The 22,709-nt window shown below is 42.0% G+C and overlaps 1 protein-coding gene across 4 annotated transcripts; it reads left to right on the top strand.

The window, feature by feature from the left end:
* Positions 1-922: 922 nt before the first annotated feature.
* ncapd2 (non-SMC condensin I complex, subunit D2) lies at positions 923-22,154 on the top strand. 4 transcript variants are annotated; one of them, XM_080470883.1, is made up of 32 exons: positions 923-1,025; positions 1,474-1,593; positions 1,670-1,745; positions 1,827-1,885; positions 1,961-2,136; positions 2,617-2,759; positions 3,164-3,291; positions 3,398-3,521; positions 3,623-3,770; positions 4,360-4,557; positions 4,641-4,775; positions 4,861-4,948; positions 6,544-6,739; positions 6,870-6,988; positions 9,908-10,105; positions 10,267-10,441; positions 10,789-10,873; positions 11,034-11,170; positions 12,563-12,695; positions 13,038-13,113; positions 13,200-13,415; positions 13,593-13,753; positions 15,033-15,144; positions 15,240-15,363; positions 15,814-15,969; positions 18,893-19,070; positions 19,150-19,244; positions 19,370-19,450; positions 20,035-20,218; positions 20,305-20,473; positions 20,566-20,685; positions 21,604-22,154. In XM_080470883.1, the coding sequence occupies exons 2-32, from the start codon at positions 1,476-1,478 to the stop codon at positions 21,684-21,686; spliced, it is 4,191 nt and encodes a 1,396-aa protein (XP_080327009.1). In that variant the 5' UTR covers positions 923-1,025; positions 1,474-1,475; the 3' UTR covers positions 21,687-22,154. The 4 variants fall into 4 exon arrangements, with proteins under 4 accessions (XP_080327009.1, XP_080327010.1, XP_080327007.1 ...); XM_080470884.1 differs by having other exon boundaries at positions 934-1,025; positions 1,444-1,593; XM_080470881.1 differs by having other exon boundaries at positions 971-1,025; positions 1,940-2,136.
* The last annotated feature ends 555 nt before the right edge of the window (positions 22,155-22,709 follow it).

Raw genomic sequence — 22,709 nt, 5'->3', positions numbered from 1 at the left:
TGTGACCTTATAAAACTCTTTATGTGCCAAAGCTAAAGAATGTTCTCACAGGTAATTCTATGTTGAGGTTTAGCTAGGATGGATTTGATTTTGGTCTTTTGTACGAGAGAACCCGTTTTTCATAGGATTTAGTTTTCTGAAGATAATAAATACAGTGAAATGTCTAGGGGGTATCATCAAGGGCGAGGCAAATTTATTTCTGTAGCACCATTCAGACACGAGGCAATTCACTTTAGTGCTTTACAAGGAAATAAAGGAAATGCATTAAAACACGGTGATTAAGAAAGACATAAAAAACTGAATAATTAAAGTAAATGTTTTATTAAGATGAAGCTAATTAAGTGAAATCTGTTGTTTAATGGAAAGCCTGAACAAATAAGTGTTTTATAGCCTGATTTAAAAGAAGTGAGAGTGTCGACAGTCCTCAGGTGTTCAGGAAGTTCGTTCCACAGGTGAGCAGTGTAGGAACCAAAAGTTGCTTCACCTTGTTTCTTCTGACTCTGGGTAACACTTTTTAAACCTCAAATGTGGAGCCTTCAACAGAACTGCTTTGATGATGAATGTGTTTTGCTGGCAGTAAGGTAGGAAGGTAGCCTCCAGAGATGTTTTGTGAGGGTTCACTACTTTCACACAAAACAAAATGTGGTCCACAAAGAAAAGTCGGAACATTGTGGTACTTTATATTGACTCGGCACGGCAGTCTTTGCCACGGATGTGATACAAGTCTGAACAAACATTAGTCCCAGCTGCTCTGTTGATTCCAGCTTTTCTTCTGGTTAATTGTGCTCTGGTGTTAATCATAACGTGTCAGCTATGGCCTGCAGTAACCCCCGCGCGGTAGTGCCGCCGCCTGTCCAGCAGGGTGCGGTGTTGTTTCACGCTTCACATGTGACGTGAAGCGTCGTAGGATTGGCGCGAGCTCCAAACGGATTTTGAAAACGGGACCGTTTGTTTGTGGCCGTCGGACGGAGCAGCTTTGTTTTTAGGAACTCAAATCGCGGATTACGGGACTGCAGTCGCCTTGGGTGAGTTTAATGCTTATATGTCGTCATCAATTGATAGATGAATCGTGCTTTAACCAGCTTCATGTGAACTTTGGCGAACTTGTAGTACTAATCTGACGAGCTAACAACGTTAGTTAGCCGGCTAACTCTGTTAGCATCGGCGGCTGTTTGTTTGGCCGTCGTGTAAACAAAGTTTCAGCTCACAAGAAGCAACTATGTCACCTCATTTGATACATGAATTTTAATGTGCTTCTTAATTACAAGAATTAGGAAGTCTCTACCTTTACGTACCAGTAGATGTAGACGTTGCATGTACTTCTTGGAGGCGTGTTGTTTGATCAGCACGTTGTCCTAAAACATATTTTGAAGCTAATAATATCTGCCACGGACAGAAACTGTGTCTTACCCACTTAAACTTTGAAATATAACGCATCTGTAGTTGCATTGTTGTTTTTGATTTTTGATGCAGGGATGTCGTTTGACTTCTTTGTGCCGTTGTACGTGGGGGACCTGGTGAAGACAGGGGGGATCAATCAGTACGTCGTCCAGGATGTGGTCTCCCCAAAACAACTGCCATCCAGTCTCAGTAGTAAGTAATTAACTTTTAGAAGTCGCTTCTTGAGTTTTAAGAGCAATGGAATTGGATACTCTTGTCATTCACACAGGATTCAAGGCAGCGTTGAGAAGCCAGGGGCCAATGTGTATATTGGAGCACTTTGACACAGGCTACAGTGTGCTACAGTAAGTGTTGAACAGGCACAGCTTGCTCACACAGTTGGCAATGATAACCACACTAAACTGGTGTGATGTCATTTATTCAAGGCACTACAATTCGGTGGATCTGGTTGTGAAAGAAGATGCTCTGGAATTATTGATACAAGGTAAGATCTCTTTGAGCATACGCTATGAGACTTGAAACATGATGAAAATATCAGTTGTTGTTTTTTTCTCCACAGTGGTTAGTGGCCTGGCCACTTCTCTCCCAGCACTCTTGGTCTCCACTACCCTCTCGGCAGCAGAGCGCAAAGAGAAACTGAACTCAGTAAAAATGAGTGTCTACTTGCTCTGCAAACTCACAGAGAGCCTTGAGAGTGACTCATGTAGACAAAGCATCATCACAGCACCTGGGAAGGTATGAATGTTATAAGATATGTATTCATGATGGCTATTATTTTGACATATTCTAGGTTTAAATCGTCCAATGATGAGACCATGGCAATTTTTTGATTGGTCAGACCGACGGACTGCAGTCTCTGGTCAGCTGTTTGGTGGGTAATCTTGGTAATGCAATGGAGCTTTATTGCAATGCTGTAAGGGCTCACGCATAGTCAAAATGTCATATTTTCCAGCGTCAGTCCCCTCAAAAGAAATTGAGTGAGATTAATATGGAGATGACAAACATTGTATGAATCTTTGTTTGTGATGTGTGAATGTGTGTGTATCAGCTGGCCAGAGGCTGTGGTCTTAGTCTGGGTTTGACTGGTATGAATTCTATTCTTTGGTAACCTGAGGACAACTGTTTTACATTCTCTATTTTTTGCTATGGTTGGGATTTTCTAGTTAAAAAAACTTTGCTAATGATTTAAATGATTGCTGTCCCTTTATGGTGCAGGGTGGTAAAAAAGGAAAAACTGGTGAAGGACTGCAGCAGTGGGACTCGGAGAGAGAGGTGGTTCTGCAAGCCCTCGTCCAGCTCCTTCAACTGGATATCCGTTCCCTATGGAGCCTCTCACTGGTTGAAGAAGAGTTCATCAGGTATTCCGTTGTCTGTTGATCTATAGATAAGACAAAGTTTTACTGTCATGTCTCAGTTGGTGTCATTTTGTACAAATTTTTCCAGATTTCTTTCCAGTATTGATATTTTACGTCTAATTGGCCTTTTATGGAAACGCCCTTTACGGGTAATGTCAGTTCTAACCAAATTAGAGTATCTGACTATTAATTCAATGTAATGTGATCATTTCAACACAGTCTATAAACTTATTTGTCAGTAGAGAGGAAATTGAGTAGTCACATCTCAGAAGAAACACTGTTATTTCTTTTGTCACGACTCATTAGATTATCTTTGCAGTACTTTGTATTTGAATTGTACTTGATCTGTTCTCCATACAGGTCATAACTCCAACATGTACAACTTTATTTCTCCTTGTTCTCTTAAGGTGTGTGAGCTGCTGCTGCTACAAGCTCCTCGAAAACCCAACTATAGGCCATGTCAAGAGCAAACCCACCAGAGACAGCATAATCCACTTACTGGGGTTACTGATCAAGAAGTATAATAACCTCTTGGGTTAGTCTGTCAGTAATATGAAGCATCATCGTAAACAAGAGTTGTTATTGACATTGGAAGAACATCAGATAGAGAAGATTTGATTTGTGTATCTATGAACTCACAGGTGCGGCAGTGAAAGTGATCCAGATGTTGCAGCACTTCGAGCAGTTATCATCAGTGTTTGCTCAAGCTGTTTTTGTGTGGAGCACAGAATATGGAGTCAGAGCTATCATCGGAGAAGTAATCAGGTCTGAGCATGATTTGACTGTACATTTAAATCGTCATTTATTTTACAAAATTGGTTCACCATGGCGAATGACTGTTTTATTTATTTTTGTACTTCTTTCAGAGAGATTGGTCAGAAGTCAAGTGAGGAGCTTGCCAGAGAGGGGTCAGGGGTCAAATCTTTTGCCACCTTCCTTTCGGAACTCGGCACGCTTGTGCCGGAACTTATGATCCCCTACATTAGTGTCCTCATCAGTCATTTGGAAGGAGAGGTTTGTATACTGAACATTTAATCATTGAGTGACAGCTCTTGAAAAGTATTGCTTGTAAAATAGTAAAAGGTTCAGTATTTATTGACTAAACACAATTTTTGGAAAGACAAACATTCAAGTTTCAAGGAAACATCTTTTAAATAGAGTGACCCTTTCATCCACATTTTGCCCTGTGATGAGACCAAGGCGAATACGAGCTAATTGAATGAGAGCTGGGTGCTTCTTGCCTTGACTGGCAGGTAATCTTGGCAGTGCAGGGGAGTTTTCCTGTTCTGCTGTAAGGGCCTGCCGACAGTGATTTGGCTCAACCTCTATTACTCCTCTAGAGTCGGAGTGGAGCGATTGCTGGGATGAGGCCAACAGTGTGTGTGGTTTGTATGTTCTGTGTGTGTGTGTGTGTGTGAGTGCAGAAGGCAAGGAGTTCAACCAGCTCTCTTTGCTCTTCAGTCAGTAATGAGTTATTTCTTTGGTAATCTGAGGGCAAACTTTCTAATTTAGCATGTTTCATTCATTAGTGCAAAATGTACAAACTAACACGCGAGAATTTGTCTGGATTGGAACTGATTTTCTGTTTCCAATTGTGTCCTAGAGCCATTCGATGCGTGTCGCCGTCTGTGAGGTGCTGGGAGAGATCCTCGTGCGGGTGCTGTGTGGCGATGGGCTGGACGAGACTGGTAAAGCTGACCGTGATCGCTTTTTTGACACGCTGCAGGAACACCTGCACGACACGCATTCTCACGTCAGAACACGCGTGTTGCAGGTCTACGCGCGCATCGTCAACAGCAAAGTATGTATTTTCGAAGTGGAAACGATGTGTGTGAGCATCAAGTCAAAGACCCTTCTGGTGATAACAAGTGTCCTTGTGTTCAGGCTCTGCCCCTGTCTAAGTACAGTGAAGTGATGGAGCTTGCTGTCGGACGACTGATGGACAAATCCATAAATGTGGTGAAGAGCGCAATCCAGCTGTTGGCAGCTTTCATTGCTCACAATCCATATAGCTGCAAGGTAGCACAGCGGAACATAATTAAATCGGCCAATATTAGAAATGTTAGATTTCATCGCGACCTGCCGTTGTTTTTGTGTCTTGCAGCTGAGTAGTGCAGACTTGAAGAAGCCACTGGAGAAAGAGACAATGAAACTCAGAGAAATGAAAGACAAATTGGAGGCAAAAAGACCAGGTAAATGCAATGCTTGCTGTCATTACAAAAGGGGCTTTAAAGTTTCTGCTTTTAGTTTTAATTGCAGTTTTGTAATGTGAGCCACAAAAATATATTTTATTTTATTTTTTTAATCATCTCTCTTCGTGAAGGCAACTTTGTCACACATTTCAACTACAAAGTAAATCAAAGTGCTTTTCATTTGCAGACATGAACCGAGAGAAATGCACTGCAATTAGGACAAGAACTTGAATTGAAAACAAAAGATGATATTAAGGTGTTATTTAAAACCCAATGAAGAAAGAATAGAAAAAAACCAACACAAGTGTTAAAGAAGCAGAGCTGCATAAATTAAATGAATGCTTCATTGGGAGTTGAAAGGTTTTCAAACTAGCTTTAAACCCAGAGTTGGAGATTTCCTGTATCTTACTTTGAATTTTTTTGATATATGTAATGCATAACAACAAAAATCTACTTTTTGCTCTGTCTTAGTTTCCTCACTCTGGGGATAAACGGCAGGTTTGAGCAAAAGGACCTGAGTGGTCTAAATGTAGAGCTTAAACTTTCCAGAGCTTTGTAGAACAGCATTAGTTTTTCAAAGTCAATTTTTTTGAGTGATAGGAAGCAAGTACAAAGACCTATTATTTTGTCCAATTCCTAGCCATTTAAAATCTTTTGATTTGCTTATTATTATTATTATTAGATAAAACTGTTGGCCGGTCAGTTTTTCATGTTGTGACACGACAGACAAAAAGCTGCTGAAAGCCATCTAATTGTCATCTGTGGTATCAGTGATTTAATATTTTTGCTGTACTTAATCCCAAAAAATAAATGCTTTTTCATGGCAAGTTTCCATTTTGCCCAATGATGAGACCAAGGCGAATATGAGCTCCACTGAATGAGAGCTGGGTGCCTCTTGCTGTGACTGGCAGGTAATCTTGGCAGTGCAGGGGAGGATTCCTGCACTGCTGTAAGGGCCTGCCTACACTGACTTGGCTCATCTCAAATTATTCCTCTACAGTCACAGTGGAGTAATAATGGGACAAAGCTGACAATGTTTGTGTGTGTGCATGCGTGTGTGTGTGTGTGTGTGGGGAAAAACAAGCACTGAGGTCACCCAGCTGTCGTTAATCTTCAGTAGGCTGTGATTTGTTTCTTTGGTAATCTGAGGGATCAAAGTCAGAATAGGATGAGCGTGCCATGTCTCACTTGAAAAACTTCCTGATATTTTTCACATTTTTAATAATTGAGATTGAAAGTGTTTTAATATAAAAGCCAATATATGTAAAACTTATTTATGCAAAAGAACTGACTTGCATTTGGTCTTTTATCAGTTTTAGTTAGAATATTGACAGAAAGTCAGTGATTAATAAGGAAGTTACAATCAGTCCCACTGCACTGGCTGCTTTTAGCTGGATGCACTTAGATTTTATTTTCTAATGGTGGATAAAGTGTCTTTCACTTCTTCCGAACTTTGTTCAATTAGTGGCAGATTAGGCCACCATTATTCTCATATTCTATCCTGCTTGGAGGAAAAAAGCACATTTATTTGTTGTAGTGTTGTTTCCCCCCCCCACATTTTCATGTCATTGTATTTCTTTTCCCCTGTGTGCCAGTGGCAGTGATCAAGGCTTCGGAGCTGTGGGCAGCCATGGAGCCTGAGATCCTTGTTACTGTCAGGGCAGAGCTTGAGCCCACGGTCGATGCAGAGATAGAGCATCAAGAGAATGAGGAGGACAGGGTTGAGGAGGCGGAGGGCGACAGAGCAACCGCTGTGAAAATTGCTCAATATCTTCGTGTCAACAAATACAGGTGATGCCAATCACGGGTGGAGGCCTGGGTAAAAGTGGACAGACGGTGTCACTGCATGTAGGATTGTTTTTGTTCACACTCAATTAGGTTACAGTTTGAAGTGTTAAATGTCTTTCTACTCTCTCAACAGGAATGCTGTTAAGCTTTGTATAAGAGCTCACAGCAGCTTCCCAGAGTCTGAGATGTTTTCTTCTCTCTCCACACTCACCTCTGAGAATCTAATGGACACTCTGGCGCTAATTTTTAAAGGTAATGGCTGCACTATGTTCTCTCAAGGCACTTCTTTTAAGAGAGGGTCATTAAAATACTGTTTAAGAGAAGCAAAACTCTACATCTCTGGGTTCTCTTTGGACTTAAAAGAACTTCCTTCGAAATCATTTTGATTAATTTGGATATATCTATCACTTCTTCCTTTCGGAGAAGATGTGTTTTACAGCACTAAAACATATCAGTCATAATAATGTTCTTCTCAGTGGGTAATGGAATATGACCCACAATGATGAAAATACTTGAAGGATGTCCTTTACTGTGACATGTTAGGTTACTCAGAACATATTTTCAGTGTTACACACTCACATTGCAGCGGCAGTCGGACCTACTTAAAGGTAAAATAAATAGAAGTTGAAAAATCATTCAAGCCATGCTAAAGAAACAAAGAACAGTATTACATTGTAATGTCAAACTTCCCAAAATGTGTTGCATTTTGTATTTATTAAAATCGTTATGAAGAGATATTAATACCAATCCACTTTATTTCTCCTAATGTATGTTTCTAGAAAATGTTCTATCGAGATGTTTAAAAAAAAATGACAGGTAACAAATTAATCTGTCAGTTTTTACAACGGTCTGTCAGAATGATGATCAACGCGCACAATGCTGCCTTTTTTTTTTTTTAATTGCATCTGAAATGTGGTGATTTGAATGTGTCAATTCCAGAATGTGAAATAACCCAAAATGTTATCTACGATGTTCTGGTGTTAAACATGTAGCTAAGTCAGAGTTGTTGTGGTGATTCTGTTGTCTTTTATTGATTGCTACTCTGGTTTCTAAGCATTCACTATATGTATTGGAACCCTGGTGACCCTTAAGGTGTGCAGGACTCCTGATTGAACGGCTTTTGAAAGACCAGCGCCCGTATTCACGAAGCGTGTCAGTGTCCCCACGGCAATCTTGGCCTAAAAGTCATTCAGGAAGTTTCTAAGAGCGACTCTGAGCAAGGAGTTGACCGAAACTTTTCTCTTGGTGAGGTGTGGTTGACCCTGTTGATATCTATGATGCAGTCTGCTGAAAGCTGTGATTGGTTGTTAGAGAAAGGAAGACAGAAAAAAAGCACTCTGTACGCCTCATAATGAATGGAGAGTAAAATTTGTACACAGCTTAAAAATGATTGAACTTTCCTCATTCACACGCCGATTATTATATAGATTTGCTTATTATCTTTTCTGTCCACGCTGGTTATTTTTACCACTTAATGTGTTTGTTGTTAATGGTGGACGCGACACAGCTATCACCAATTCCTGTGTTTGGTGGAGCTCTTATAGAAAGAGATTTGATTTAGCAGAATGATCAAAACAACAAATGGAATGGATACAAAAAAAAAGAACTAGAAAGCCCAACTGGACAGAAGAGCGGTGCCTGCTGGTAGTTCATCCCTGATGAGGTCGACCACAAACATTCCTGCACGATCGAGCCGGTAGCGAGTCATTAAATCGTTGTCGTTAAACATACCGTATTTTCACGACCAAAAGGCGCACCGTACTAAAAGGCGCAGTCTCAGTTATGTGTGCCATTACTGCATTTAACACACACATAAGGCGCACCTGCTCATAGGGCGCGGGTTCCATGCCCACACTTCCCCCTTTAACGTTCTCATGGTGTCCGCATTACAACAACACACACACACAAGCATACAAGTGTGCGTATTTAAAAATAGAGCGGGAGCAAAACTGAGTTTGGTTGTGCTTTATTTAAGTATTGATTACAAAGTACTAACATTTTTTTTACCTGTAATCGTCATCAATCAAACCCATCGAACTCCTCATCCTCTGTTTCTGAATTGAACAGCTGCGCTAAATCTCCATCAAACATACCAGGTTCATTTTCTTCACTGTCAGAGTCACTTTCCGTGCCGTGCGGCTCCTTGGAAATGATGCCGACTTTTGCGAAAGCTCGAACAACAGTGCCAGCAGACACGCTAGCCCAAGCATCTACAATCCATTTGCAAATTGTGGCGTAACTCGCCCGGCGCTGCCTTCCACTCTTAGTGAAACTGTGGTCTCCATCGGTCATCCATCGCTCCCACGCCGCTCGCAGCCTTACTTTGAACGGCCGGTTCACACCGATGTCCAGCGGAAATGTTAAATTTTCATTTCTTCTGCTAGCGTTACTGCTTTTAGTCGAATGGTGACCGTCGAAACGCTTCTCCCACTCGTTCTTTGTGCGATGATCCACTGCTCGAGTCTTTCCTCCAACTCGGGCCACCTCGCCTTATGTCCGCGGAAACTCAGCTGCGTCTTCTTCACCTGTCGGAGCTCGTTTTCCAGCTTCCTCCACTTGCGAACCATCGATTCATTAATCTTAAATTCTCTCGCGGCTGCTCTATTTCCATGTTCCTCCGCGTAGCTGATGGCCTTCAGTTTAAACTGTGCTTCATATGCGTGTCTCTTCGCCATTTTCAGGGTTGTTAAAACAACGATGTTCTGCATAACGCACATACCCGTTCATTTATATACAATCCACGCCCACACTTCCCCCTTTAACGTTCTCATGGTGTTCACTACTACGTCCGCTTTACAACAACAACACACACATAGGGCGCACTGCACCATAGGGCGCGCCGCACATTTTGAAGAAAATCTAAGACTTTTATGTGCGCCTTATAGTCGTGAAAATACGGTACTAAGAACATCTTTCCTTTCTCTTTCCGCCATCTTGTCTGTTTAAAAAGTCCTCCTTGCGCCTTTAACAGTTTTCCACCTTAGAAGCTCTCTTTGGGCTTGAGATGCTTTGTAAATTACTTTTATCTTGGTAAGGTACAATTTAAAATTTGAGGAATTCTAAGATTTGTTTTAAGAGTGACATCACTAAGAGCTACTTTTAGCCTTGGGATGCTTTGTGAATACGGGCACAGGTTACTTATCAGGATGTGTCCCCCTGTATCCTCCTCAGGCTCTGATGAGGACGCCGCTGAACTGAGTCAGAATCTACCACCGACCCCACAGAAAGAGGCTGAGAAGGAAGTTGATGAAGGGCTGAAGAAGCAGGAGATGTTGGTGCAGTACCTGAAAGACACAGAAACCTTCGCCTTGCAAGTGGAGAGAGCTATCTATGTTATCAACACCATGCTCTACTGGAAAACAACCTCAGGTAGGCAAAGTCCTGAAGTTGACTCTTAACAGTTTAGCTTCACATGAAAAAGCCTCCAAACTCTAGAACTATTAAGGCAAATGTATATTTAGATAATGAAATAAAGCTGACTAACGTGTGGGTTTTGCACATTTTGCAACAAAAGTGTTTTGTGTTTTCAGTGGTCCACGAGGCAGTGCAGTTTTGTGTGACTGTGTGTGAGTTCGGTGTTGCAAACTCGGTCAGTGGAGTGAGGAAAATGCTTCCTCTGGTCTGGTCGACTGATGCCGCCATTAAAGATGCTGTCGTTCAGGCCTACAAGCGCCTGTATCTGAACCCTCAAGGAGACACCGTCAGGTCTGTGAAACCACCCCGGATAAGCCTCACTGTTTAAACTCAAAGCACGCACATCCCATTTACATGTGTATGTGCATTATCTAAGTACCATTCTCAGATGAGTGCAGCCAATCAAACATTTTGGTGATCTAATGTTGGCTGATAGCAAAACGATGTTGTACTTTGTGTTGAATTTTTTTTTTTCCTTTTTTAAGACCTTGAATAGGAAAACATAGTACTTATTTTGTATATTGTTGTCAGAATCTACATTTCGGAAAGAGAAGTACATGGTGTTCTAAAGAAAAATGGCTAAAATTCCATATTGTGATTGAAGCAAATGAAAGACTGCCTGTGTATTATTTTCTTAGGGTGAAAGCCCAGACTCTCGTCGACAGCCTCTCTGAGCTGATAGTGGACGCCTCCTTGGGAACAATCCAATGTCTTGAAGAAATTGTAAGTGATTCATTCATTTCTTACAGATGAATCATTACTCTGTATGATGATGATGAAAAGCACAATATTGACTGACGTTTCCAAGCAGTATTGGAAGATTCTCTCTATGGAAGTTTTTAAATACGTAGAGAGATCATAACCACGCAAACCTTTTCTGCAGGTGCAGGAGTTCTTTGGCAGTTCCAGCAGCCTTCAGTCCACAGTGATCCAAGTGTTGTGGGAGAGATTTACCGGTAAACGAGAAACTTCTGGATTGAACAAACGAGCTGCGGTCTTACTGCTGGGCATGGCTGCACGGTAAGAGGCTGACCACGTCATTGTGCTCTCATGGAATAAGAAATTACATAATGTAAAAATATATTTGCAGATCCAGTCAAGAATATTCCAGTATTCTTGCCTCTGACTACGTCAGTATAGTGACTCAGCCCTCTTGTGTTTAAGTCGTGTTGATGTATGGATCATCGGTTTGATGGTTATATCGATCTTCCCATGACCTTTCTGAATATCCTAATAGTATTCTTCTTATCGCATACTTTATTGCAGAAAAGTCTGTGGGATTGTCTCAGTCGAAATGAATATATACAGGATAATAGTACTCTGTGCTGTAAAGTGTTTGGGTTTTTTTCTATAAATTTATGAGGGGCCATTAATGGAAGTGCTTGGGCTGTAGTTGCATGTACTTTTGACGTACACTTGTCATTGTGAATGAAGTGAAGGCTTGTTTACTGGTAGAGAGAAGTTTAATTACAGCTCTCCTGAGACTAAAGCCAAATTCACAGATTTATCACCGATGTAGTTTTCACTTCTTGATAGTATCATAAAAGTCATATTTCATATAATTTGTTTTTTGCGTGCCAAGTCATAAAATATATCAGAATTGTGAATATACTTGGCAAAGAACATTAACATACAAACTAAAATGCTATGAAGACGTAAATAAGATTTAATACAATACATGCTCCATATACCTTTCATCAGTATTTGCTCTTTCTTCTTTAAGAGCAGAACATGTTTTTTTGCTTTTCACCACATGTAAAGGGGTTATCATTGACTCTGGCTCTAAAGCAATTCTCGCATACATATTCCATGTTTTAATGGCTAAATTATACACACACAAAAAGCACTGTCGTCATAAATTGCAACAAATGTTCTTTTTGTTGTTGTTTTTTTCTAAAAATAAAAACATCTTGCTGTATTTTCACTTCCTTTCAAATTCAGTGTAGCTTCAGCTTCTTGACATCCTACAATTCCACTCATTAGACAGAATAAAAACCCAGCCGAGGCTCCTCGTCATTGTAATCAGAGTCACGACCATATAACTAGGCCCCTTGCCAGTGAATTATATATATTTAGTGTTCCTTCTCAATTTACCTCAAAGACTGCCGTTGCCGTAGGGAAGAGTGAGCGAGCGAGCAAGTGAGAGAGTAAAGAGAGTATCTGCAGTCCACCCACACTGCTGGCTCTCTTCATCCAGCTTCAGCAGCATTCATAACCTATTTAACCTTATGTGCTTCTTCTAACCCGCACTCCTACATGCATTATCTGGGCAGCAGGGCCGACACAGAGCTCTTGGGGTGATGGAGAGCAGAGATGTTCCTTTACTTTACATAATGCCACTATCATTTGACATTGTACAATATGCACTCTAAATCTCTTTGAAAAATCTGTTTCTTTGTGCAAATGTAACAGGGCGGAGAGAGAGGTGGTGCTCAGTAATCTAGACACACTTTGTTCAGTCGCTCTGGGAGAAAAAGTGACTGAAGACTTCCTACTGGCCAGAGACACAGTTATCACCATTTGCAGCATCACTGACCATGTCAGGGTAAGAGGACATGAACCACAGTCTGCTCATCAAGAAATGGTTCCGGTTTCATCTTGACTTGAACCTGTTGGAGTAAATGTACTAGTAAGACAGGGTTTGAAACAATGTTTGACATCCAGAGGCATTTTTAGAGTTTCAAGACGTAGATGGCATTTAATCTGACTCAAACTTTTGTCTGGTGTTTGTAAGCATCACGTTGAACTGAAGTGAGAGACCTTTTGTGGTTTGAGTGTCAGAGTTCGTTTTTTTGAAACCACAGAGCTGTGGCGTAAATTAAAGAAATACCTCAGCAACAAGTGACTGGCAGCAGCATGTTCACCTGCCCTGCTTTGTCTCCTGCAGCAGTCAAAAGGCGCTCCATTCAGACTGCCACAGGATCATCAGCTGTTTACATGCCTCACACAGGCCATTGCTGAAGGTAGACGCCTGATTCCTTTAGAAGTAACACGTTTGCTGCTTTTGTGGCTTTCATCTTTTGAGCTTGTCTGTGGATATTTGCCCCAGGTGTCATTATGGAAGACCCTTATTGGCAAAGCTTCATGGAACAGGCGGTCCGTCTCGTCTACTTCCTGGCTGAATCCCCTGACCAGCTGTGCTCACGCCTGCTGCAGCGAAGCGCTCGACTTTTACTGGATCAAATTGCAGAAGGTGGCAAAATCAACGAGGATGTTGGCCAAATACAAGATGGATCCCAAGAGGCCAGTGAGCAAGGTGAACAAGGTCAGTCCCCTGGGTCTGTTTCTTTTGTTATTTTTTTCAAAGGCCATTTGGTTTTTATTGTGTTATGAGTAAAGGCTGACATGTTTGGATATTGACAGTGACACTGCATGTCTGGTCCCTGTGCTTTGTCAAACGATCTCTTAATCACACGTGTCAACGTGTGTTTTTCCGGTGCAGTGAGCTGTGTGTGTCTGGCCCAGCTGCTGGCTCTGTGTGGCTGCGTGGCGTTCTGGCAGGTGTCTCACCTTGAGCGCAGCGTGAGCGCCGAGCTGCGGAGAAGGAGAGGCGAGATGGAGGAGAGGGAAGAAAAGGGAAAAGGCCCTGGAAGTAAAGCAAAGGTAACAAGCTGTGCAGCTGTTTTGTGTTGTGCCATTGAAATCAGAATGATGATCTACGAGCTTCAATCTTTTCTCTGTTCACACATTTTGTTTCATCTTTTAACTTTTTTCTGCTGTTATGTTGGAACTTTCAATAAGTGGCTGTTTGATGTGGAACAAAAAGATCCTGTTTTCAGCTTCAAATAGGTCACATTGGTCCATTTGATGTTTGTTTTTTGTTTTTTTAATCTCTTTTGAAACAAGATTTTTTTTGCATTAAATATTTTTTTATTGTGCTCCTTTTACAATGTCAGTGAATTTACAGAGTGTGATTAGAATTTACATGTTTTCAGAAGAAGTATGTCTCTAAATATAGTTTCAAAACAACTCCCTATGTGGTAAAGAGCTTTTTGACATGTTGCCTGATGAGATTTATTTTTGTGTCACAGCCTGACGAGTAATTCATTTCAAAACATCAGGAAACAGATGATTCCTTGATTATCGCAAGAGGGTTTTATTTTATTTATTTGTTCAGGTTTTGCTCATGAGAGCAAAATTAAGAGTGTGAATCACAAACTTTGTATGCCACTGTAGCATGGTGTGCTTCCATGCAGGGCATTTACTGTCGGGAACCTGATTTCTGGGTTTGCTCTCGTGGAACAAGTGTGAATAATGAGTGACGCATGTCAAGGCTCATAAGTTAACTTGCTTTTGCTGTCTTTGGACGGTAGAATTACAGGTTTGACATGATGTAAACACTCTTTACATCCTGAGCTGGATATTCTTTTCTTTTCTTTTCTTTTACCTATGAGGCAGCTCAGTGTGGAGTCGGATTCATAAATATTGGTAGTAAGTCTTATACGCCACCACACCAACTTACAAATGAAATGGGCAGAATTTGCTTCACTTCCAGAATTTCATGGTAAATTTGACTTTAGTACAATTTCACTTTGAAATGTAACCTTTGATTTGAAGTTTTAATTCGAACATGTAAAAAACCTGTAACCTTTCATTTTAATGTCTGATAAATATTAGTCTTCGAACGGTAGCGCAATTAATCGCTCTCATTGAGGTGATTTCACTTAATGAAGCTTTCTATTTAAAGACTTTACATCCAATTGTTTGTTTGAATTTTAAAATGAAATCACTTGATGATGCAGGAATCACAACACACCTTGTGCCCTTGACCTAACACGAGGGACGTAATGTAATTTGACCATTGGCTTCTCATATCTACTCATATTGCTGAGTCCTGTCTGTTCTTGTAAAGTTGGTTTAAAAGGTCATGACTTTCCGACAGCAAACGGCCAGTGAGAGTGCCATGGAGGAGGAACTCGGGTTAATCGGTGCCTCTGCTGAAGACACGGAGGCTGAGCTTATAAGAAAAATCTGCGAGACCGAATTACTGGCTGGTGAGACAAACCTTTCCTTTGTTTTTTCCTGCATGGCATTAAGCTGGAATTAAAATCACTTCATAATGGCCTTTTTATTACATGAATGTGTTTAGAGGAGAACCTGCTGAGTGCATTCCTTCCCCTGCTGGTGAGAGTCTGCAGCTCTCCAGGACGCTACTCCCACCCTCAGCTCACCACGGCTGCCTGCCTGGCGCTCTCTCAGTACATGATGATCAGGTAAACAACGCTTCATTTCCAAACAGGGAGCTTCCATATAGTTTAATGTTTATTACACATAAACCGAAATGGTTAATTCATGTTAAGGCATGAAAATGAAGAATACACTGTCTGAGACTGTCAAGATTGCATGATCTTTATTTACAGTGGCTTGCTAATGTATTCATACCCCAAATGTATTTGTGTTTGTCTATCGCCTAGAGTCTCGATAAAATACAATGCAGCTAAAGTATATAACATGTGCCATACAGTATCACAACAGGTTTACTCTGCAAATGAAGAGACTGTTGCTGTCTTTATTGAAACATTTCACGGCAAACGGATCAATGACTCTGTTTACTCTTACTTATTTTTTACACTTTCAGCATCTAACTGAGCATGTTTTTAATTGAACAAAATAAAGATGACTGAGAACTTGAACTGATGTGAGTTTTTGATTTCTGGTGTCAGCCCTTCGGCTTGTGAAGCAAACATTCGTCTGATGTTTACGGTGCTGGAGCGCTCTGCTCTCCCTGTGGTCCGAGCCAATGCCATCATCGCCCTCGGAGACCTGACGGTCCGTTTCCCAAATATTTTGGAGCCGTGGACACAGAACCTCTATGCCAGGTAATGGCTCTCTTTGATTCAATTAGCCTGGTAATATAACCCTTATTTCTCTTGGTAGTAGCACTTCAGTTTAATCATTCACACAGGCTCATCGACTTCACTTAGATACACGTTCTTATAATCTCAAAACAACAACCTAGAATTATTCTAATAAACCTCTGATGCTCGATGGTTCAGCTAAGATGTATTGTACGTACACTTGAACCATCTTCATCTGGATCCCACCACGACGTCTCGGTGTGCGGTTCCCCTTCAGCCACTGAACTGTTGTTGCTGTCACGAATTGTGACGCTCCACTGAGCCACATGATGGAAAAAGTTTTCTCTTTCAATAACAGCTTTTTGTTCAGGGGGCGGTGTGGACCAACTTTGAGGCGATTTGTGCCGACAAACTCTGATACAGCGTGTGCGTGTCACCTGTGTGACTGTCATGGTCACCCCCCCCCCCCCCCCATCACTTAGCGGCTTTTAGAGAAACCCGCCTCCACTCGTGAACTGGGGTGGAGCCACAGGCATGAGCACTTTCAGACAATAAACATCTTAATTACTACTGTGTTGCAGCATGTGACTTGAACTGATGACCGGTATGTGTGAAATTACTGGTATGCTGAGTAAGGTGGGGGGGGGGGGGGGGCACTTTGGACAGTCAAAGGACGTCCTGAAGTACGTGGCCGATGCTACGCTTTCATTATGAAAACACTTAACGGTCTCTCTGCTCCTCCAGCACTAAGTTGCACTGGTTTCTTGTAGCCAACTTAGAAGCTGAAGTTCTGTTTTGAACTGCGGTTTTAATTATATTGGGGTTTTTTTTGAGGTGTTTGGGACATCTGAGGCATTCAGTTCTTTTGTGATGCGTCACTGCCCTCCCAGTGTTTTCTACCTGATAAGTATTTCATAGTATTCCTTAATTGTCTCCCACCCACCCACCCACACCTCCACTGTTCTCGAGGCTGCGGCCCTGGAGCCTCCCGATAAGCGCATTAAGAATTAATTACCCTGTTCATTGCTGTTGTAAGCCCCTGCACTGGCATGTGGAAGTACCATGTAGCAGTGTCTGATCTTCTGCCAGGAGTCCTGCTCTCTGGCATAAATGAGAAATGACTAATGAGTTTCTTTTGTTCACTGGTATTGGGTGAGTGTAAGTCCAAATTGGTGTCAAGACTGCTATCAGATCACCGTCTTTCCAGTTCGATTGTATTCAGCCAATCCCATGGCTGGTTTTGGTAATATTCTGGCTCATTTCAGTTATTCTCAGTCAGTTTAATGGCCTCTGGTTGGTGAATAACACACACCGAGCTGGAAAGTGATTTTATTTTATTTTTTTAAATTTTCCCTTCACTTCCAGTCACATATGGTAATGTGTGTCCAGGACTGACAAAGTAATCTTAACTGATTTGCTAGTCACCTGAAGTTTGTGTCAAACGTCATTCAGTCAGCAAAGTGTCTCTTTGATCAACACGTACAAAACTTGCTCCAGGCATTCAGGTTTTCGACATGGTTTATTGTAATAGTTTTAATCTAGTGCCAGTGTTACATCGTGGGTTGCTAACAGCTTTTAGATTAGCTGCCTTCAAATTAGTCTCTGATGTCTCTTTAGCTCACTGAATAACTTAAACCTTACATCAAGCTGTGTTTTGCAGCCACAATCAGAGTTGAACACAATGTATGTAGTGTTAAAAATGTCATTTATTAAACGTTGGACACTTAAAAGACAAATTTCCTCCATAAAAGCCGGAGCTGTTTGAATAAATTGAACTAACAGCAGGTGTGAAGGAAGCCTTAGGATTGTTGCATTTAAAAGAATGTCCAAAATTGTCATTTGACACCAATTTCAGTACCAACCGAGTAACTTTCATAAACGTCAATAATACCTGCCGTGCTGATTAAACCAGTTTTGTTATTAACGACTTCAAGCAGTCCTCTAATATAAAGTTATTGATCTGGAGTGTGCTATTGCTGTGATTCTGCTTCGTCCACGTGACCGTTAGTCCTCCAATCAGAATGCAACTCTTCTTCCACTTTTCTCTTCTCCTACGAATCATGTATTTTTACACAAGTGGTAGTAGTTTGTATGTCAATCAATTTTTATTTATAAAGAGCTTTTCATACAAAATGCACTTTTAAAAATCCAAAGTATTATACTCCTTGTATCCCCCTCAGATGTCCCCTCCAATTCATCCATTCATATTTGAATAAAAGAAACCACAACAATCCCAAGGCTAAGCATGGCAAAGCAGAGAGAGAACACTGAGCCCTCAGCAACAGGACGTAGTTCCTGCCTCTAGTCACTCGGGAGAAGCCCAGTGTCTCCACCTGTATGCAATGTCTGGACTACCGGGTGTGCGTGAAACCCAAGACGGCATCGCAGCAGCCTGAACTAACGGGTTCCTACTGAGGAAGTGAGCTGCATTCAATACAGTGAAGGGGAAAAAAAGGCAGCCACATGATAACATGGTGTCGTAATAGCTATTTGTGTGTAAAACATATTAGTATTATTATTATTATTAGTTTATTTAAAAGGGGACAGTGCAATTTCATAAAACACAAGATTACACATGGTTAAAAAAAAGCCAGAATTGGCCAGAAGGCTAGTTTTGATCTGTAGTCCCCTGGCCATGATGTGAAAAAGGCAATAAAATGCCATTTAAAATGTAGAGAAAATTAATCATTAACTATGTCAAACTAGTGTCAGTTTAAATGTTCTTTCTAATTCAAAATGGTACCGGAGAATAAATATAAAAGTTTGTATTGTGCTCTAAAATAAACAGTTGTTCAAACAATACTGATCTGTTAAAGGCAGCTGAATATTCTCCTTTGCGTGACGTTATGATCATGGTTATGTTCCTGATGAGCTCGGAGCTCCGCTGTGACTCGGTGCAGCCGGCACATTGTGACAGTAATTAAATGGCTTCCTCCTCTTCCAGGCTGAGTGATGAAGTTCCCTCAGTGCGGCAGACAGCTGTGACAGTTCTCACCCAGTTGGTGCTGAAGGACGTGCTCAAGGTCAAAGGTCAAGTCAGCGAGGTGGCCGTGCTGCTAATTGACCCCGAGCCGCACATCGCCAGCTTGGCCTTGAACTTCTTCAACGAGCTGGCCATGAAGGTACCAGCGTTCAGGATCCTGGAGGGAGCTTGAATAATTGGGAAGGTTTCTAATTCTGTGCTTTTGTGTTCCCCATCAGGACAACGCCATCTACAACCTGCTGCCAGACATCATCAGTCGCCTGTCCGATCCGGAGAGAGGCATGAGCTCGGAGGACTTTAACACCATTATGAAGTGAGCTTCATTAGAATATGTCTTCTTCTCCTAAGAGCTGTACACACTGCAGCAAAATGAATCTTTCACTTGACAGCCTTGACGAATGCGTCTGTTGTGATGCAGTATTGTTTGTGGTGTTTCAGACAACTGTTCTCCTACATTACTAAAGAAAGACAGACAGAGTCTCTGGTAGAGAAACTGTGTCAGCGCTTCAGGACTGCCAAGTGAGTACATCTCTCCCTCGGTTTCTCTCCTCCTCCCACCTCTAACCTGCACCTTCTCCGTTTCTTCCTCCTCTTGGTTCCCCGCTCATTTCAGAGTGTTCTGCAGGTTTTAATTGTGAGAGATGCAGGGGAGGGCGTGTGTGGGTAATTACTGGGTATTTCAACGATTAAGCGAGTTTGATAATTAAAGCAAGTTCACAGTTCAGTTCCTCTGTCACCTCCAGCGATATCTTCCCATTCACTCATGATGTCATGGAAACCGTCCCGCTCTGTATATTATTTGTGGGAATGGAGACGGAACAATTGGTCGGTCCAGGCTTCAGCCTCTGACTCATAATCCATCCAACCCCAGTGCATAAAGGAAGGACGTCTTCTATTACACAATGGCAAAATGAATTTAGGTGGAAGAGGCTCCTGGGAAATGAGATTTGGTCCAAATGTCAGGGCAATGCCATGTTCATGAGCAATGAGCTTCTTTCTTTTCTTTTTTTGTAGTTGTTCAGGACGGGGGTTTACAATTTCTCTGCGTTTCCTAGTTTTCTAATCCGGTTTAGTCCCTGATGTCATGTTGCTTCTTCCCTCAGGACAGAGCGTCAGTGGTGCGACTTGGCCATGTCTCTGTCTCTGCTGTCCATGTGCGAGCGCGGCTTCAAGAGGCTGCAGGAATGCTGGGAGTGTTACAGTGACAAGCTGACTGAACCGGGAGTCTACCAGCCGCTGCTCTCCATCACCGCCAAGCTCCGCCGTGGAGCCAAGCCACAGTTTAAGGTCCAGCAGTTACTAGTCAGCGTAACGGCTGCTGTTCACTTCGATGTTTTCCCTTCCATCGGCTCATTTGCTGCTTTGTTCTCCAGGCTCAAGTAGATGAGTTTGAAAAGCGCCTCACTGCAGTTCACACACGGGGGCTGGAGAACGTGGAAAGCCCCGAGATGGACGAGGAGAACCAAAAAGCAGGGAGCTCCACTGAGAAGACAGCCATGCGTACCCCTCTGCCCACGCGAGGCCGTCAGACCTCAAAGAGAGGTCCGTGCTAATGAAGGCCCTTTTAAGACTGAAACATTCAGACACAATTTGTCATTTTGGTTTGATTATATATTTATTATTTTTCCTTACAGGTCAGCCTAAGGCGTCAGTTTCCAGCCATGGCAACGACAGCTTTGTGACGCCTCGGAAAACTCGCAAGTCCAAGAAACCTGTGATCACCTTCAGCAGTGATGAAGATGAGGATGAAGAGGGTGGGTGCAGCTTTAATCTTCTGTCGCCATTATCTTTAATGGCAACACACCTTTTCGGATGTTTCTGTTCATTGTCGTTCTTTAATAACTGTAACTGAATTTTAAGATGTCACATATGAAACATGGACTTATTGTTGTGGATAACCGCATTACTAAGTAATCAATTATTTTACTTTCTCTACTTAAATGAATATTCAGAGTGGAAAAGCCACAAATGATTTGCAGTGTTTTTTGAGAATTGTGTTTATAGCCCAAATCAAAGCCTTTTTCTTGAAAGCATTGGTAGTTGAATTATTTTAGAACTTGCTGATTGGCTTTGCAACAAGTCAGTGATAAACTTGAGGTCAATACAATAAAGGTGAGTATTCAGACCAGTGGAGTGAGCCTCGCTCTGCAGGCCAGGAGATTTAAGACCGCTGGACGACAGTCGCTCCAAAGAGCTGTGCAGTGCAGCTGCACTAATCCAAGATCTATCAGCTCCCGTCTATCAAATGGTTCAGAGAATTCAACCTGAAAGAGAAGAACCTAGTAAAGATATCTCACTTGTCAAAAAAAACTGCTTCCAGAAGCTCAATCCACTTGTCTGATATAATCAATCTGGCCCCGGGAGCGACCTCGCAACCTTTGGCAACAGCAAAAGTTTAATTTTACAATCAAAGTAAAAACTGACAGTATTATTTATCATACACCCGTTTCTCTGAACTCGTTTCGATCAGACTTGACTGTATGTGGAGGTTGACACTAAATCAGTTTGATGTTCTCCACCAACCTAATGTTGCTGAAGCCAAACCGGATTTCAGTCTGCTCCACCCTAATGGAGAACATGCAGACTCTGATCCTGGGATTGGAGGCCCTTTCTGTGCAAACTGAACCACCATCCTCATAAAGATCTAATCCTCTCATATTTTCCTCCATCAGACGCTGTGATGGCAGAGAGCGAGACGCCTAAAGTGACGACACCCATCCAACGCTCCTCCCGAAGAGCGCGCCTCAGGAACTGATTTTTTACATGCTTTTTAAATACCTTTATCTATTTTAAACATTGTGTTTTTACCTCATTTATGCATATATTTTTAATTGCTAGTACTTGGCACCAAGTAAAATAACAGATTTTGCTCTCTTAAATAAACCAGCTTGTGGTTTTTACAGAAACTCTGTCTGTGCGTCTCAGTTGGAGTTGGTTCTCTCAGCATACCGAAGAAATGCGTTGACGCTTGTGTATCTGCTGGGATACCGCAAGTAAATTTATGCCGTCATTACTAGCAGCTTTGAATGTGGGCGAGTATTGTGTTTGGACAGCGGTGTTAAATGGGCTGCCACAGCTTGCCCAGACAGTATTACTACTCCACAAGCTTCGTCCCTTTATTTCCACTTTCCTTCACTGGATTTTTCTCATCTCTTGTCATATTAGATTTTCAGGTTTTCCCCAAGATAAGAAACTCTCTCACTGAACTACTCGCTGCATTTCGAAGAAAAAATAAAAAAATAAATAAAAATCTTTTTTTGTTCTGTCTGACACGTTCGCTGTTGCCTAGATGGCCGCCTCTGTTCCCCTGTAATCAATCTCTTTTGTAGGTCTCCCTCTCCTCTCGGCCTGGTGCTTTTCTCCCTCTCCTCCTCCTCCTACTCTCTGCCGCTGCCTACTTCTCCTCCAACATCGTATACACAGCGGTTTAACCCCTCCCTCCTCCCGTCATCGCTAATCTCTCTCCTTTTCGCCTACACCCTCTCCCACGCGATGTCCTCTCCGAAAAGATAAGAGGGGAGCATATTCTGTACGTGATTGATACGTTATGTAAAGACACTTGCCAACAACAGGCTAACAATATGATTGCGCCAGCCGTCAGGTTTTATACCAGTCTGAAGCCGCCCGTGCGAAGTGGGCAAATAGGAGTGAAAGTGCGGCTTTATGCGCACGGTTACTGTGCGAACTTGGTGTTTAACTTCAGCTGGTAAACGGTCTTCAGCAAAACGTAACGCCGACTGCACGTCCAGTGTCTGAACAGTTCTAATTGCAGGGTTTT

The sequence above is a fragment of the Lipophrys pholis genome (genome assembly GCF_963383615.2).
Source record: "Lipophrys pholis genome assembly, chromosome: 9".
In the NCBI taxonomy this organism is placed as follows: Eukaryota; Metazoa; Chordata; class Actinopteri; order Blenniiformes; family Blenniidae; genus Lipophrys; species Lipophrys pholis.
Note: the sequence above shows the minus strand (reverse complement) of the source record. Positions and strands in the feature narration are given on the sequence as shown.